This window comes from Poecile atricapillus, chromosome 1 (genome assembly GCF_030490865.1).
Source record: "Poecile atricapillus isolate bPoeAtr1 chromosome 1, bPoeAtr1.hap1, whole genome shotgun sequence".
NCBI lineage: Eukaryota > Metazoa > Chordata > Aves > Passeriformes > Paridae > Poecile > Poecile atricapillus.
In genome coordinates this window covers 71,756,124-71,774,414 of record NC_081249.1, presented here as the reverse complement: position 1 = coordinate 71,774,414, position 18,291 = coordinate 71,756,124, and the positions used below count along the sequence as shown (strand labels likewise).

At 42.5% G+C, this 18,291-nt stretch overlaps 1 protein-coding gene across 1 annotated transcript in view; it reads left to right on the top strand.

The window, feature by feature from the left end:
• Positions 1-17,089: 17,089 nt before the first annotated feature.
• LOC131577661 (U4/U6.U5 tri-snRNP-associated protein 1-like) overlaps positions 17,090-18,291 on the top strand; it is a 32,438-nt gene continuing 31,236 nt past the window's right edge. Inside the window, 1 exon segment of the mRNA XM_058835729.1 lies at positions 17,090-17,194. Within this exon segment, the coding sequence (XP_058691712.1) occupies positions 17,090-17,194 (105 nt within the window).

The following is an 18,291-nucleotide window of genomic DNA, read 5'->3' as shown; positions in this document are numbered from 1 at the left end:
GTGCACTCGACTATCTACTATGAAATTATACAAGTTCCATAGGGGTCATTGTAATACCTTTTATGGAAAATTGCTTTCAGTGTGAACTGTCATAATACATGATATTAGCACCCTTCCTAAAGTAAAACTTGCAAAATGAAACTAATAAATCTCTATCAATAATGACAATGAGGGGGACAGTATTAGACTTATTTTTATTGTTTTTCCTAAAGTATGTTCAAGTATTCATAAACCCAAAGCGAGGAAACAGTACGTAATATCTAAGGGTACATAGGATTTTATGATAAACACACAAACACACTGATTAGCAGTTACCATTTGGAAAGTGACCCTCAGGAAGAGGCTTTTTTCCCCCTAGTACTCTGAAGAAAAGGGAAAAAAAAAAAGAGACAAAAACCATGTTAAGATCCATATGACAAATGCATTCTGTAGTTGTTTTATCCCTTAGGATTTGAACCCAGTACCATTAAGCTGAGTGTAGCCCTCACCATTGGATATGTTGGGAGCAGGGCTGGTCCTGACACCCTGGCTGTCTGCGTATGCACGGGAGCTCCATTGGAGGAGTGATGTAAAAGGTTGTAGCCTACTTGTAATTAAGAAATTTTTGCTCTAAAGCACTCTTGTTAGCCTGATTTATATAATTCAAAACTTATTTCTGTTCTGGAATGGCCTCTGGCTTGGTGTCCTGAACAAACCTTCCCTTTCCATGCTGAAGCAGGTAGGAGGAGCCATGTCTCAACTGGCGATATCGGTAACCTTAAACATAACGTGGCGTTCTGTTGTAATTGTTTAGGAATGATAAAGATATGTCAATTACATTCATTGGTTTTTAAGGTACTTGTCTAGGGGCTGTTACTGCATGGGAATTTACAGCCTTCTGCTGCAGCCCATGCCTTTCTCTCCCACCCTTTGGGGCTGCGGATAGTTCAGCTGCCGTGGGTCAGCCGGGTGCTGGATCATTCGTGTGGGTGACGCAAAGACCGTAGGAGGAGGAAAAGTGTTTCTGGGCAGGACTAGGGCTCAGTGCTCTGTGTTAAATGGATCAACCCGACCATGAGGAAGGGAGGTTGCAACTCCCTGCTGTTTCAGTAAATCTGGCATACACCAGGAAATTATTTGCAAAGGTTAAAGTGACTCTTGAGTCAAGGCCGCAATACTAGGCCACAGTTAAAGTCTTAATGTTAAATTGACTTGGATTTTTAGTCATAGGCTAATCATTACTACTAGTTAACATGTTTTATTTAATTTTTTTTTTTGTATTTTTCTAAAGAAAGGATTAAACTCGAGAAAAATGTTATGAGTTTATGGCAGTCCTTCTAAATAAACTGTAACCGATTTACTCAAATAACCCACAATGGTGTGTAAATACTGACTTTATGTAAATATAGAAACATGTAATTTAACTTAGGCATTATTGCAAGACTGGAAGGCCCAAGAGCTGGCAGTTTGCCGCTCCCTGCAGGTTCACTGGGTCAAATTTGGCCTGTTTCGGGTAGTGAACAACAGATTCTGTTCAATCCCTTGTGTAAAATGAGCTATTTCTGTTTGTTTTCTGGTGGGAAATGGGCAAAACCATTGTCACCTGGGTGCTGCTCAGCTCTTTTGCCGAGGTGTGAAGGGGTACGGATGCCCTCCTGCTCCTTTTGTGATCCTGCTAAAACAGGGCTGCAGAGAGCTGACACGGCAAAGCAGGGAGACTTGCTGTGCCTCTCCTCCTGTGCTGTGCACACAGAAGTCTTCACTTTCTAGTGCTGTCCATCTGGCACCTTTCTCGAGCACTAAAATTGACTTGGAGAAAAGTCTGAGGGGAAAAGGAAAGAACAACTGGTGTTATTTACTTCATATTCTGTAATGGTGTGTAAATACATACAGAATTCTGTAATTTGTATAAATATATTGCTATAGAATTTTGAAAATTGGTATTATTTGCTTGATGTCCCTTGTGCACATGTGTAAAAATGGGATGGCAAAGAGGTGTCTTTGCTTCTTCCTAGAGAGAGTATGAGAATATTCCAGGGAGACAAGAATCATCAATATTTTCTATGCCTTTTTGCTAATTTGGAAAAAAGCAGGGAGATATCTTTTTGGCAAGAATTGTATTAGCATTTCACCTGAAGCAGATCTGTCTGGAAAAGCAGTATGGCCCAAAAGATGATGGAGATCCAGACAAGTGTAACATGGGGTGGTGTGGAGCTACATTTGGTAACGTGTAAGGCAGCACTCCCAAACATAAGTGGGGTGAATGAAACCTGGCAGATCTGGGCAATGCAGAGTGGAAACAGAGTAATCCTAGGAAAATTGCCTGAGGTTTCTACCAATCAGTGCGGGACTCAAACTGCCTGCCAACCGTTTGGAAAAAAAAAGAGTGTCTTTCAAAAATGATAGGCTGGAGATGAGACTCTGGCGTAAAAAAGTCAGGCATTTCTGTTATGCCCCTGAAAATAAGATGGGAGTTTAATAAATATGCAAAGAGGAGGGAGTTGAAAAGATGCTTCTGAGGCAGTTTCTTTGTAAACAGAATATTGCAGGAGGTAAGAGAAGATGCTTCTGCAACATGTCTTTCACAGTCCCTAGCTCATGCTTTGCTCTGCCTCTTGTACCAAGTAAAGAAGTGACTGTAAGGTTCAGCTCTGTTGCTCCTGATTATAGGAATAGAAATGGATGGGCTGTGAGCCATGCTGAATACCTTTTTTTGTATGTACTACTGTCCCACCTAGTGAATTCTCACAAGGTCCCCATGAGGTATGCTGGCAAACCTCAAGATGTGACCAGACTCCTTACAACTGCAATTCGTTTTGCAGAAATTGAGAGGTTCCAGATTCTTTGAAATTTTGATGAAAATCTTGGAAACTCAGCCTTCTGCTCATGAAGCTGCTGTGTGCAGGCAGCCATATTTATAGGCAAACTGGGGAAAGAAGTAATCAACCACATAATCCTTAATATTTTATTCCACACAGCCCACTGTTTACTGATCTGAGGATAAAACCAGAAAACGTAATTTTTCCAAAATTTTATCTCTGTTCTTAAACTGTTAGAGCTCTCCATGAGTTGTTCACAAATCAGTTCTGTCCTGATTTTTTGTTATCTTTCACCTTTCCATAACACTATAAGGTGGTTTTCCCATCTGGCCCCCAAGTAAATACCAGTAGTAAAAACTTATCTCCTCTTGTCAAGAAGCTGGAACAGCCTGCCCTAGAGTTTGTTGCTGAACACTTTGGCATTGAAGTATGCAGGTCATGGATAATTGGCATCTTAAATCCAGGTCTCAAAAAATTTATCCATCAAGGCTAAGAAAGAAAGTGATTAGTAACAAAAATTGCTATGGTGAAAGTGTCTTGCCAGGTCAGATGCCAGAAGTTTGAAAGTAGAAAATATTCATTGGTGTTCTGGAAATTTCAAGTGAGAATAATAACCAAGTTCCACCTGCAAAGTAATTTATAAGACCCAGTCTTTTTACTTGTTTCCCTTCATGGTTTTCTATCTTTAATAGCTTGTGTGTGTGTTTTATTCTACCCAATGATATTGAAAATGATTCTTTTATTTTTTCATTCATGATTTCTGAAGTCCAGCTGCCTTTGTATAATTTTTCAGAGTTACTCTGGTCTGAACCCTGGGGCAGGAAAATTGCCATGTGATTCTGGGTTAGGACAGAGCATCAAAGATGCTGTTCTTGTGCTCAGAGTGGCTGTTACAGTCCATAGGACCACATTTTCGTACCATATCTGTTACATGGAGGGCAACAACATTAATTGTACTTTAATACTTTGTATGTTGTAGTTATCATGAAAGAAATATTTCCAAATGATCCTCAATTCATGCCACATCAAACCCACGTCTGTTACTTGAACACCCTCTCACAAAGATCCTGGCACAGAGAGCTGTGGATAAACTAAATTTTAGCTGTATATTGTTTAGTGATGCAGAAGGGATTTCACTTCATAGCAAAACAAACAAACAAACAACAAGCAACAAAAAACCCCAAAAACCCAACCCCTTTTTCTTTAGGTTGAGGGAAATTATTTGTGCACCACTCACAAGTAGCAACTACATAGTCAAAAGAATTCTGGAATTAGACTGAACTGTCAAAATGTTTCTCACGTTTCTGTTTTCTTGAGAAATCACAGGCCATCAAATTATGGTGATATGCAAAATATGCCCTGTAGATATTTTCTCCATGTCCAGAGAGTCTGGATTTTTGTATATCTTACTGTTGGAGGCAGTCAGTCTAGGTGAAAAGAGCATTTCTGAAATGCTGGAACTCATTCATTTTATTGACAACCTGCCTCCTGTCCCTGCAAAGAGTAGTTTTAGTTAAAGTTATTATTGTTATTTCTACCCTTGTTGAGGGAGCAGACATAAACATTGAAACAGTGTCTTGAAATACTCCCTCACAGCTGTTCTCTCGAATGCATATTTCTTTCTTTTTTATTTCTTATATATTATCATTTCTACTGCTCTTTGGAAATCTTTATTGCTTCAGATTTCCACATACTGAAGTAATTGCAGTCAAATTATGTATCTCTGACTTTGCTTAAGCCAATTTTATTTTCTAAATCTCTAATGTTGTGGCAGGTGAGGCAGTAACTTCTCAGGTAGGACTCTCATTTTTCTTCTTCTCTTATCCCTGCCACAATGCATCTTTTTTATTCTTGGACTGTAGTTAATTTCAAAAACCTTCACAGAGAACCTGCATGGTGAGTCCATTTTATCTTCATTCCAGGGAAGCAGAAGACTTGCTGGTAAACAGTTCTCTATGCATTTTCATCTTTGATACATTATTTGGTTTGATTCCAGATGAAATCAGTGCTTACATCTTCCTGTTCAGGATGGTTTGGGTCTTTACCTCAGTGTCCCTAGTATGATCATTAAAAGGGTGTTCAATATATAATGTCAGTTTATTTGGATATGGTGTATCCATTCCATTTCTCCTTTCACTAAGTGTTCTGGGCAAGCCTTTGTTTATTATCCATTAAGATCATTTAACATCTAAAGTACACTGTAGACATCACATTATTAACTTGAAATCTCTTGATCAGCCACTTTCTATTACTCTGTATTGGCAACTCATTGAATCATAAGGACTTGACATGTGTGTTAAAGACACACAGTTTGTTTGTCAATCCCTTTTGTTGTAAGACCTGAACTGTTCTCTGAAGAATGAAAATTAGGTACACTTCCTCAGTTCCATGAAGGATATTTTCCTCACTGGCTCCAGTCCATCCTACTGTCCTTCAGAGGAAAGCAGTTCTTTTGGCTTCTGCAATGCACACGGGAGTCACTCCCAAATGGCCTGCTGCATTATGTGCTGTCTTGTATTCGCTCTCCCTTCTTATAAAACTCCCACTCTTTCCATATTTTTTCAGCTGCTTCTTCCTATAACCTTAATATTCCTAAGATAATTTTGTGGTATTTGGGTATTGAGGTCGATACTATCAATGAAACATGTATTTTGTAATTGTGATTGAGTCCAGTGTATTCTCATTTCCAGTCAAGTCAATCTTTACCCTTTAAAAATTTGGAAGAAACAGTGAAGGAAAACTGAATGTTATCCCTCATTTCAAGTGGATTTGAAGGAGGCTAATGTAAACTTGCTCATGATAAGATCCCTCTCCACAGATTTCCATACTCTTAACTTTCTTTCTGGGATTCTCTAATGTCCCATTACTTTCCAATTGATATTACCTGTCATTTTAGCAAAAGCTTTTGTCAATGTCCATGAAGTTGCTGTGCAGTGAACTCTGTGAATGCTCTGCTAAGGGGATGGTGTTACACACTGCCACAGTCACTGACATTTCCTGTTGTTTGAGATCAGCCTGCTCTCTTCCAAGTGGAATGTCCCCTGCTTTTTCCAGCCTCTGTAACAATGTGCCTGCTGGGCTGCTGCTTGGTGTAGAAAGGAAGCTGTTGTCTTTTGGTTTATTGTACTGCACAAGCAGTTCCCTCAGCAAGAGACTATCTTCCTTGTTCCAAGACCACATGAAAGAGTTCATACTTGACTTCAGTAGAATTTGCACCTCTTATCTTTCCCACCTCAGCCCATATTCCATGCACCTAATTAATGTTTCTATTTTTATGGCCTTATTATCTATCTGAAAAATGCACTGTTGGTGTATGCCAGAAGGCCATTCTGAGCAGACTGGTGTTTTCCTTCTGGACTGTCTATGAGTACATACACACAGGTACTCTGCTAGAAGCATCTCATAGCCTTCCTTCTCTCTAACAAAAACAGGCCTGCTTGGTTAGATTAAGGTAGGATCCCAGGAGTATCCCCACTCTTCTGTAGCAGCACTATGGAAAACAAGCAAAGTTCTGACCTCGGTTGTCAATAACTGTCTTTGCTATATAAATTTGATGGCTGTAACATCTTAACATCTTAACCCAAAACTAGTGAACAACAGGCTTGACAGTACAAGTGAACCTCTTTGTCTCCACTTCCTCTCTTGTATTGCTTAAATAAACAATTAAAAATCACTCAACATACTCTTGAGTTGAAATTTTGAAGTCAAAGCTGTGTTACTTGTAGTCATATTTTCAGTTGTGATCATAGGTAAGTGTTCCACAGTTCATGAAGTTGTGTGCAGCTGAACATCCATTTCTTTCTTAGTGGAAAATGTGATTTGTTCACGGAAACATAGTCTTGGAGACCATTTTCAGCTGTTACGTGGGTATGCGAGGCCTCTAATGCACAGTAGAACTACTTATCTCCCCACCTGCTGCAGAGCCCCCTTAAACTTCCCCTCAGCTGCTGCTGCCCAGTTCCAGAGTTATAACTTCCACCGAGGTAAAGTGCTCACTCAGACAGGCTGAGGAACTTGTTGGTGCTGCAGGGAAAGTCTCTCTGAAACAGGGAAGCCATGTCTGCGGAGAAGAGGGAGAGGCAGCAGAGAGATGTGTTGAAAACAGGATTCATCTAAGCAGGGGAACAAGGAAGTTCCTGGGTTTGCTAGGGGGAAATTAGCACAGTCTGAAATACAAATGTTTCTCTTTCTTCTCCCTGCTTTGCCGGTGTGCTGCCCCTTTTCCCCCAAGCACACTCTCCCTACTTTCCAGCTGACTGATGCTTCCTAGCAACCTTAGAAGATAATGTAAAGGTTGCACACCTCAAGGATTAGTTCCATAATTTAAGTGGTGCTAAAAGGATTCAGACCAGAAGAGGGTTTGGGGCTGGGAAACTCTTCCTCCATGTACTTGGGACTGAAACAACCTCACTGTTGATGTGAATGGGTGCTGCAGAGCCGGGTCTGCTAAGGTGTGTGCTGGGCTGTGGTGCTAACAAAGGTGTTTGCTGAGCAAGGGCCATGTCTGGAACCAGGAGATGTCTGTGTTCCTTCTTTGCAAAACTCCCACTTGACCACAGGCAGCTGCTTAAGATACAGGCAGTTGGTTCCTAACTGGTCTTCGCATAAGCGAGTTTAGGGCTAAGCCTGGGCTTGGAGGAAATCAAAATCTGCATGATCAGTACAACTGGCACAGGCTTAATAGTGAGAGGAGGTAGGATAGCCTTGGGGTGTTCCTCTTTGGCACAGCTCTCCTCATCACAGACACGAATCAATAATTTTTGTAGAGGTTCCTCTTGCTAAGGTCATGTTTATTCACTGCTTTGTCTCCAATAGCCAGTTAGGATGTATTATTGAAGTTACAGCCTGCTGTAGGAATAAATAGGATGGAAACAACATTGTGAACACCACAGAGAGTGAAAATAACAAGAAAATAAGATATGTTTACTTCTAGATTGGCCTGAACCAAAAGTCAAGCATCTCAAGCAGGATGACTTGGTAACCTTGGGCTTCCTCCACCACTGCTGCTGCTGGGACCTGCTGTTGGTCTCTGTGGGCAGCAGCAGGCAGAGTGCACAGTGCCTGATGGGGGAATCTCCCTGCCCTTGACTCACCCCTCCTGGGGTGTTGGGGGCCAGGGCTGCTGCAGGAGGGATGTAATGGCCCGCTGATTCAGAGGAGCAAGGAAGGACCAGCTGTCCCAACCTCTGTGCACACAAAGAGCAGCACTGGTGGGCAGGACCAAAGCCATTCCAAGGCTGGCATAAATCCCTGACCTCTCCCTCAGCAAAAGCTCCACAAATTTTGGAATTCACATCTGGTTTAAAAAGGAGGTTTTCTCCTAGAGAAAACCTTTATCTTGATTATTTGATCAAGGCAAATGGGAAAATTTATATCTTAATGTTATTTTTTCAGGCAAGTTATCAGGCTAGTCCACAGATCAACCTTTTCCTTTTTCCTTGAATTTTAAACTTCCAAGCAAAAACCAAAGGCAATTGCCCATTTCTTCCCTCCTTGAGGAGGTCATTGGTTCCGGGAACATGTGGATGGGGGTGCGTTACAGAGCAATTTAAGAAATTAAGCTACACAAACCCTATCATTGCAAGGGGACTAGAAGAGTAGTAGATGAGGCCATACTTGAATTTATGTTGTAATTTTTGGACAGAAAAACCCCAGCTCTCTTCCTTCTGAAGTCTCTAAGTCATTGGAAAAATGACTTTGTTCTTTAGGCAGCAGTAGGATCTTCATCTGCCCTTACAGGTCATTTGTTGTGAATATCTTGGTAATTCTCTAGGCTAGATCTTCTTTATTTCATGCTTTTCTCTTGAACTATGCATGGTGCAAAACTGGGCACAGCATTTCCCATTGTTTACACACTGCAGACTTGCCCCATCTCCTTTATAAAATATAAAAGGGGCTCCAATGGGCAAAGCTTCTTTTCATACCATGAGATGCAATTATTGGACGCTCATCCTCTTCCTTGTCCCTGCTTTAAAGAATTGGAGCATCATGTCCAATTATTTAAGCATGTCAAGAGGAAGGGAAGCTCTGCTAGAAGTACTTGGTTTACAGGACTAAATCTCTGCATTCGCTGCAGAGCGTGTTGCAGCAGAGTGTGTTCTTGGCTCCTTCAGAAGAAGGTGACCTTCAGAAGCAAAATCCTCTCTGAAAGCAAAACCCCATTTGGTATGTTAATTATTCTGCAGCTAGCAGGCTTGTTTTTAATTTATGTTCATGACAACACGTATTTGAGAAGAAGCAGTTGAAAAAGTGTCCATACCTTCTGTGGAAACTGGATCAGGGGAATTTTAGGGGACTTTTTCCTATTTTGTTTCACATGCCTTGGCTTTACTGGAGTTTTTGAGCTGCCAGTGTTCAGACTGACCTGTCTGAACTGCATGAAAAGGGGGCTAAAAAGTAAAGTACAGAGAAATAGGCCAAAATATAATTTCCCTTCATGTGACTTTTACTGCTTTAGCGCTACAAAAACTTGCTCACTTCACTTTGCAGGCAGTGGGGAGGCAGCAGCTGTTAGCCTGGCCTGTGGCACTGAGGTGGGCAGTGCTGCAGCCCAACAAGGTGGGCAAGGCTGCTGCTCCCACAGCCAGAGGCAGAGCCAATAGCTTCAGCAGTAGCAATACAGCTGGGGACACTGGAAAGGGTCCTGTGGGCTTGGAGATAGACTTCAGTTCAGCTTCTGCTTAGGGCACCCTTTGATGCCTTTCTTTTTGCCACCAAAAAGTACCTTCCTAGGCTGATGATTCAGTCCCAACAGTCAAACACTATGACAGCTTCCAGGCATAACACTCGGTCTTGTCTAATGTGCCAGCCTTGATTTCCTTGGCTGCTGCAGTGAATAAGCAAAAGCAGAGCTCCCGACCCCAGGAAAGATGAGTAGCATGAGTCAGGACTCAGCTAAGCAAATTCCCTGTGGCTAGGGTAGTTGCCATTCTGTAAACCCATCTTCCTCTTCTGCTGGGACAGAAAATAAGGAAAATTAAGGAAACTGTACAGTTCTGCTGCTGTAGACACAGTGTTCTTTCAGCATTTGTCATCCTTCCTGAAGAGATTTTTCTTTTCTCTGTTTCCTGGTGTCCTAATTAAGACAGATAGAGAAAGATACACAGTGGGCAGCACTGCTCCTGACCAGGTACAGCTTAACAAGCAACCCGAGCAAGCTCAGACTCTGTTGAGTTTTGTTGATTAGGTACAGCTGGGACTGCCATAATTGTCTGTCTCAACAGCAGCGACCACCCGACCAGGCTTTGGCAAATAAAATACCACAAATACATTCTGAAAAATGTGAACATAATACCCATGAAGGACTATTAATGTGTACAGAAACTATGCAGGCTGCAAATACACCTTCGTCCTGACCTTCAACATTCCTCTTAGTTTAGTCCTAATGGAGATGGCCAATTATGGTTTTATGATATAGATTACAGGTAAGCGTCTGTTGCTGTTTGTGCCAATCAGAGTCTTGCTGTTGGCTTCAGCAAGGTCTGAGTTTCTCTTCTTTTGTATCTCGAGAGAGAAGCTATACAAGTTACTCGACGAGCTAGTTTAATTATAAACATACAAAAAGGTCATTGTTATTTCAAGTGATGTGTATTTTTTTGAACCTGACACACTATACCCAAAACCACCAACTGCAGATCTAAGTGAAACCCCAATGAAATACTTCTCAAGACATCGTGTAACAACTAGGATTATTTCTCACTGTATTTTTAAAATAACTTAAACCTTCTGAAGTGAAAGAATGCCATCTCAGAGTCCATCATCATAGGAGTCCTCACTGGCTGTCAGTAGAAGAACAATAGTAATCAAAATCTTCTGTGAGAAAACTTTTGCTCAGCTAGATAGTTCAAGAGGAAAGTCCTGTCTGAAAAATATATTTTGGATATGTAAAATCTGGACAATATTTAAGTTAGGAATTTTCAGTAAGACAAGACTGAGCTCATGGAGAGTCATGCATGCAAGTTTCATTTTTCATACCTTTTTCTTCCATGAAGGAATCACAAGATGAGGAAACCCAAAAGGGGATTTGGAAGTTTCTGCAAGGCGCAAGGAGGTCTAAAGGACTGAGCTGAATTGATTTGTTGCTCTTGTTATAGCAGACCAGAAAGAGCAAATTTGTGAGTGCTGTCTGATGTGACATTACTTTGAAACTGAAGGAAACAGGAGGTGTCATTTCCTCCTCACAGGCTGAACAGTTTTGTTAAGGTGGAAATCTTCTGACTGTGGCTGCAGTGTATCTGATGTGTCCTACTTTGATGTGATTTCAGTTGCAAGAAAGGGAATGCAGGGAGCTGATACTTGCATATCTGTAGTGTGAGTTACACAAAGGGCTCAGTGCTACAGTTCATTCCTGCCAGCTCCGTATGGAGTTTGGTTTCTCATATTTTCCATTTGACAGTATCTTCTTATTGTTTGTATAGATACTAAAGGTATCTTTGTAGATACTAAAGGTATTTCCTTCGTGGGATCTTTAGGTTTTACCCCTGTTCACCTATAGCCTCTAGCTAGATGGACAGAAAGATGGACATCTGGGGACATCCCCATATGAGTGATCCTGCATCCAAAGTGATGCCAAGAACACTGAGATATCCCCCAAGGGGAAGAGCAGCACTTTTGCTTTCCTGAATCTTTTCACCCCTAACTTATTTGACCTTTCCAGTGCAAATGAGTCTCTGTCCCCAAACCACCAGTAAGGCTTATGCTTTCAGGAGAAGTGGCTGCAGGTCACTGTTTCTAAGAACACCACACTTGCAAATTCCTAGAACACTTTTGCTCTGTGTAAGTAAGCTGGGAACATTGTTTTGCTAGACAGAGTATGCGAATGACCACCCGGTGCCCATTTACTCAAGTCCTCTGGAATGTGAATAGATTTGCAGCACGGGGCTGAGCACTTCTGTTTGTTAACTTAGTGGAAACCACTTGGCATAGGAACATGTTCGAATCATGATGCAGGCTTTTGAAGTCCATACTGGCAGGAGATCCAGCTGAAAGGGACTGTGAAACCAAACTTGTTTTTCTCAGCTTAGCTCACTAGAAAAGATTCTAGAAAATCAGTGCTGCAGGTTTTCCATTTCTGCCTCTAACAAAACTGATCCTGAAATTACCTGTCTGGATGTACCAAAGTATTTCTAGCCCAGATAGGTCATGAAATGCTGAGCCACAAAATTCAGGAGATACCGAACTAATAAAAGTAACTTCTCAACATATTTGCCATGTTACATTGTGTTAAATTTCAACAATTCCCTGGAATTTAGAGATGAATATTCAGAAAACTGCTATGTTTCTTCTCCCTCCAAACCCATGTGGTTCCATTGAGACCCTGCTGCTGGCAGAATCTGCCTGTGCAAATGGTCATTAAAGTGCAGGCATGGTCAGAGGTTTCATATTCAGCTTCCTTCATGCTCATGGTAACCTGTGCTTTGGGTTCAGCTGGCATAGGGGCACAAAACAGGACAATTAGGAACCTTTGTAATTACAGTTTTGTGAACTGTCAATTTTTATAAGGGTAAAATTCAGCACCAAGTAAAATCTACTTCCATGTATTACTTTCCTTTGTTAAGAGCATACACTTTAAAGTAGGACTATTCTCAGCTCACTTAATACTCTCAGCTCCAGTTCTCGGTTTAACCCAATTTTAGCTGCCACAGCAGATACTGGAGCTGATGATTGATCATGATGATTCCAGTGCTCAGAGTTTCAGAGTGTAGCTTTGAAAATTTATAAAGACCTGAAGGAGGAGAGAGTATGATGATGCTGGAACAGCATGAGGGTAAAATCTGTCAATTTATGAACTGCTGGCTAAAGAGAATCCATTTCACCCCCTTAAGGAAAAGGATTTGGTTTTGTATTAACATACTCAAAACTGAAACTCTTCAGAGTTTCCCAAAATCTGAGTTTTTCCTTTAAATTTCATATAATAGTGCATGTAATTCTGTAAACTTCTAGGTAATCCATAGAATTTGATATGTGAGCTTAAGTATTATGAATCACAGTCTTTGGGAAAGCTGTTTTTTTAAAATAAAATGTAGCTACAAAGAACTTCTACAGATGGATTTTTTTTAAAACTAGATCTAAAGCAACTTCATACACAAGTGAATTGATTTTATTATAATTTAAAGAGGAAAGGGAAATCCAGTGCAGCAACGGTGAGCTGGTGGGGCTGGCCAGCTGAGAAACTAAAGGGTACAGAACTAGGAGTAAGAAAAAAATATGCTCCTTCTTTTTTCTCACTGTCTAACTCTTTGCCTGCATGAGACATGGAATAAAATAAGAAACCTGTTAATCTGCAGGGTGTTCTGTACCAAACATTGGTTAAGACTGAAAAAGGCTATCTGCAGGGTTGAATGAACTGAGTGGGGTGATAAGGGTAAGAAAATATGAACATTTTCTATTTCACTTTTCTCCAGACATGGGTTTCAGGAAAAAAATTTGGGAGACCCTTTGTGGCCAAGCATATCAGAAGCTATTGCACTGGCTCACAGACATTTTTAAAGATGTGTTTCTAAGCAGCTGCGTAAAGGAACAGAGCAACAAATTGTCTTGAGAGGGCAAGGAGCAGGAGTCCCTTGCCCACGGGTGTCAGCTGTGAGTTTGGACAACCCCTGTGGATAAAAGTGGCTCAGCTGAGCAACCTTTGTGCTTCTGTGGCTCTTCTTTGGATATGTTTTACCCTTTCTCCCCAGCACCCTTTTATAAATAATTACAGAGAGGAAGCGAAGTTGAGTGCGTGCTTCTGCAGGCTCAGCTCAGTATGGTGTTATACATCATTCCCTCCTTGCTTATGTGCTGAACTGTCAGTGTAAGCAGTAGGTTGTTTTTATATTTAGAAAGTAAGGTATTAGCTGAGTGGCAGTTTGTCTGACATGTGGTTTGCTATCTTTCTTTGTCCAGCTTTGTGCAATTTAATTTTAGGAGGCAGCATTTTCCACCTTCAAAAGAACATTTTTGGCAATGTTTTTTTCAATTCCCATTTGTTAGAGGCTATTATCGAAGAAAAGATTCCTGCTCATTGTGCACAGCTTGCCTAGTACAAGCTTCTGTCATTGCCTTTAAAATGTCAGAGTGACTCCAGGGGAGCTGACACAGCATCCAGTGTGTTGGGTTGTACCCAGCCATGGCAACGCTGTCCCCATTGCCATCAACTCTGAGGTACTGAGAACTTCACTACAGATCCACCTAGGACAGAGAGGGGAGCAGTAAAATACAGAGAATATTTTTTTTAATTGATAACCTTGGAGATACCTCATTTCTTCTGATGGGTAGAATTCAAGCTTAATGTGAGATTGAAGTAGTTTTTGCTTTAGAGATTGTCAAAACATTGGGAACTTTAAAGAAGTTTGACATCGCAGTTGTGCTGGTGGGAAGGGGCTTTCCAGGAAGCCTGTGTGGGCAAACCTGTGTGGTGGTAGCTCCTGTATGGCACAAGGAATGGAAACTGGAGGGGAGTGAGTGGGGAAGGGGTCAGGGTCTGTGGGTGAGTGGAGAAGCCTTTGAGGGAGTGGGGCAAGATGCACTTTGGGGGGCCTTGAAGGATTGGATAATCACTGGGCCAGTGAACAAAGAAACCATCTCCTGAGGTTTGAATGCTGCTGGGTTCAGGACAGGAGGACCTTTTGTAAGGTCTCTAAATAAACAGCACTGCAGCAAAAAATAAAATAAAATAAATTCTTGTTTGCGTAATTTTCTTCCCAATGGGGACAACATGTAAGACACTGAAATTTCGTTACTTGCTCAAGTTGCAAAAAGTCTGAGTATTAAGGAACAGTGGAGGGAAAGGGGATATTCATAGACAGCTAATTATTTAGAAATGTGGTGTGAAGCAGAAATAATTGGTGAAACTACAGAAGAGGACGGGGGAATTTTTTCCAGTAACTGTTAAGCATAAAGTAACATTTAAATTATTCCTGTCTTTGGTACACAGAGGAGGATTGGGACCAAGCTGGGCACAAAAATTGTATCAAATTTTCAAACCAGGGATACAATTATTGGAAGACATTTGTAAGTTTGAAACAAGACATGGTGTCCAGCCTTCAATCACAGCATGCTCATTTCCAAAATTAAATATGAGGCCTGCCACAGTGAGACCTGAGCTGTTGCCGTCATCACCGAGAACAATGGGGCTTCTGGAAATAACTTTCTCACATTAGTGCAGGTGCAGGTCCTGAGGATGGACACCTCAAAACAGCTCCACCCGCTGTGCTGGGCACTGTGGAGAAGGCAGCAGTGGGATCTGCACTCTACCAGACCGGGATGGGTTTCCTCATGCAGCAGCCAAGCGCAGCAGAGCTGCAGTGCAGCACGGAGAAGCCTGCACCACCCAGGGGGAGGCAAACACAGGGAATAATGCAACTGGGAATAAACTGCCTGGCTGGCACTCAGGATGACTGGCACCCATCTCATTTTTGCCCTGTGTAGGGCACTTTTGCCCACAGTGTGGGGAGTTAAAATACTGTCCTCCTAATGTGCTGAATGTACTGAGTGTGCCATGGGGGATGAGATGCTGCAAGCCGGGCTGGGCTGCTAGAGCTTCCCAGAAAGGTGGTAGCTGACAGCAGGCAGCACTGCCAAATGTTTTTTCTCAGCCTTTAATAAAACTGTGAGATTCCTTTTACAGCTGTGCAGTCCTGGAGAAGCTGGAGGCTTGCATGGATTTACACGATGGCAGAGTTTGTCGCTGGGTGTATAGGAGGGGGAAGCTGTTAGCATTCTTGTACAAAGAATATGACCAGAGACAGCTGGCAACCTATTTCTGGTACTCACCATTTCAGTTTCTCAGATGACATCTGAGAGCACCTACCAGCATTTAATTCTCATTAGTACATTCTCAACAATTTTTGTAGTTTGCACAATGTGTGAATTCTGAGCCTCTTTTCCTTCTCTACACATTAGGGAAAAAATTGTCATGGGAGACACGCATCCAAGTGTTTTCTCCAGCCTTGTGATTCCCACTGCTGTGTGCTTTGGTTTGTATGCAGCCATCACTGCTTTTAATAGACAGTGTAAGATTACTCCACCCTCCCCTTCCTTTGTTTCTCTGCTCTAAACATAAAGAAGTGAGGAATGAGCCAAAAATGTCACAATATATAAAGAATTTGTGTCAGCAGTCAATAAACTAAAAACCCTTGAATACTGTGATTTAAAGTAGACACATTTTACATTAAGGGATGTCTGGAGTTTAACAATTTATGGTCCAGGGTCAAAAATAGGAGCGAGGTGGTCCTTGTCTGCTTCAGGCTATGTCAGGCTTTAAACTGAGGTACAATTCAGTCTGCTTCAGGCAGGTACCTCCAGGACATGCTTGAGGTGAGGCAGAGACACTTTCTGGAGGACAGACTTGCTTTGGAGAAAAGGATGGAATCAGCAGTCTCTGCCAGATTTCTGAGGATAAGGAGGGGAGGAGAGACTGGGTTAATGGGTGGTAATCCTGGTGGTTTCTACCTGCAGCGAGATGGAGGAAGGCAGCTCGTCCTGGCGATGAAAGGTCATGCAATCGTGCTGGGGAGGAAGAGATGGAAAGTCCCTCAGATAGAGGGGGTGGATAATATTCAGGTGGGTGCTGAACAACTGTGAGCTGGATGGAGGCAGGTATCTCAAAAGGGACTGAGTATACAACTGGTGCATGAAGGCTACCTGGCTTTCAGAATGAAGACTTTTGTTCTCATGCTTTTGCTGTTCTTTGTGAGGACTGTGTTTTCCCTGCTTCTGCTTATTTCACTTTATGCTTTTGCTTTAGGCTTTTCTTAAAGTCAGCTTCATATAGGAAAAGAGAGAGGAGGAATTGATTTTGATTCAAATGTGAGCTTGTGAGAAAAAGAGAGCTTGTACAAATCTGTTAAACCCCTAGATCTAGATAGACATTTCAATTTTTTCAGCAGTTTCTTATACTGAGACTGCCTTGAGGCTGAAGTCCTCACATCCTGGGAACAAATAGGGCAGTATCAAACTTTCATTTTACCTTGAAGAGGAACCCCTGGTAGCATGACCCTTCATAAGATAATGTGTTTCTATCACGCAGTACAGTGAGTTTCTTCTTAGAGTTTGGTGAATATTTTTGGTCTCTGACTAAAAGAAGAAAGGAAATGAGCTTTTTCTTATGGCAGAGAAACAGTAGGGGAATGGTTGGTACAAAAATGGATTAGAAAACATAAAAAGCCACACATGGGAAGAAGAAAAGCAAGCTGCCCTTGTGTCTATCAAGTTTTCCTCCTACTTCCCTCCTCCAAGGTCAATCATCACTGCAACAGAGATACAGCCTATGCTGTAGGAGTGAAAGATGTTTTTGGACTTTTTTGAGCATGAATGTGCCCTTTGCTGCAGCTTCAGGTATCCTGGATCTGCCCTGCTTTGCCACCAGCAAATCTGCCAACACCAAACGGGTCTGGTGGCTGAGGACTTTGGAGGTGAGTGAAGGGATCCCTCCTCACTGGACACCTGCTGCCTGGAGTGGGTGCTTGTGTCTCCTCTGGCATCCATTATGGAGATCTCAGGCTGCTGACAGCATCCCATCTCACCAGCTTTCCTCACCTGCTCCTGGACTCTTCTGTGTTTGGGGGAAATTCCCAGGCTCAAAAACAGCACTGCAAAACTATTTCCACTGAGACTAAAATGGTGCTAGCTTCCTCTTGCCCTATTTTTCAGCTAATAGAGAGGCAATGAAGCACACCTCTAACAGGTAGAAGGAGCAGTAGTCATCCAGCTGCCAATGGTTTTTGGGGTGCAGCGCCCCCAGCAGCACAGCACCCCATGCCTGGGAGTTCCTGGAGGAGCTCTGCAGGGAGGCTGCTGCTGTTTGGTTCTTTCTGGCATGACTGTGGGATGGGTGATGTGGGGTGTGTTGGGATGGCCAGGCAGGATGTGGGCAGCAGCAAGGGGACCAAGGCAGGAAACTGGAAGCTGCAGATGGATGGTTGGAGCAGCAGGGCTGTGGCACCACACAGTGCTGGCAGGAGCCAAACTAGAGAGCAGGCACAGAGAGCACCAGCGCTCATTCTCAGAGACTTGTTCTGTCCTCGGGGATGGGTTACACACTGTAGTGGGTTTTTGTCAGAGCTTTCTACATGCAAGTTAACAACTTCTGTTTCTGGTCACTACAAGACTGGTGAGTGGCTTGGGAAACAGCTACGATGAAGTCAGGGCAAAGCCCTCGGAGAAATTCCAGGAGGAGCCTTGGGATGTATTGCTGTGTGACACCCGATCCAGCCCTCTCGGGGGGGTTTGTGCACAGCTGGACTCTCTCCAGAGGTTCACCCTCCACCCCACTGAGCCTCAGCCCTTTGGCAGTGCCTGTGCTGGGAACCACTGTGAGTTGCTCAGAGGGGAAAAGAAGGCTCAAATTCCTCTTGCTGGAGAAGGAAACCTAAGGAAAGGCCATACATGGATGTCAGTGTTGTTTGCATGACGAGGCTCTGCGATGCGTCTCTGGTTTGCTTACACCCATGCTGTGTTTAAGCTGCAGACTGCAGATGACCTCTGTATGATGTGTGTCTTATGCTGGTTT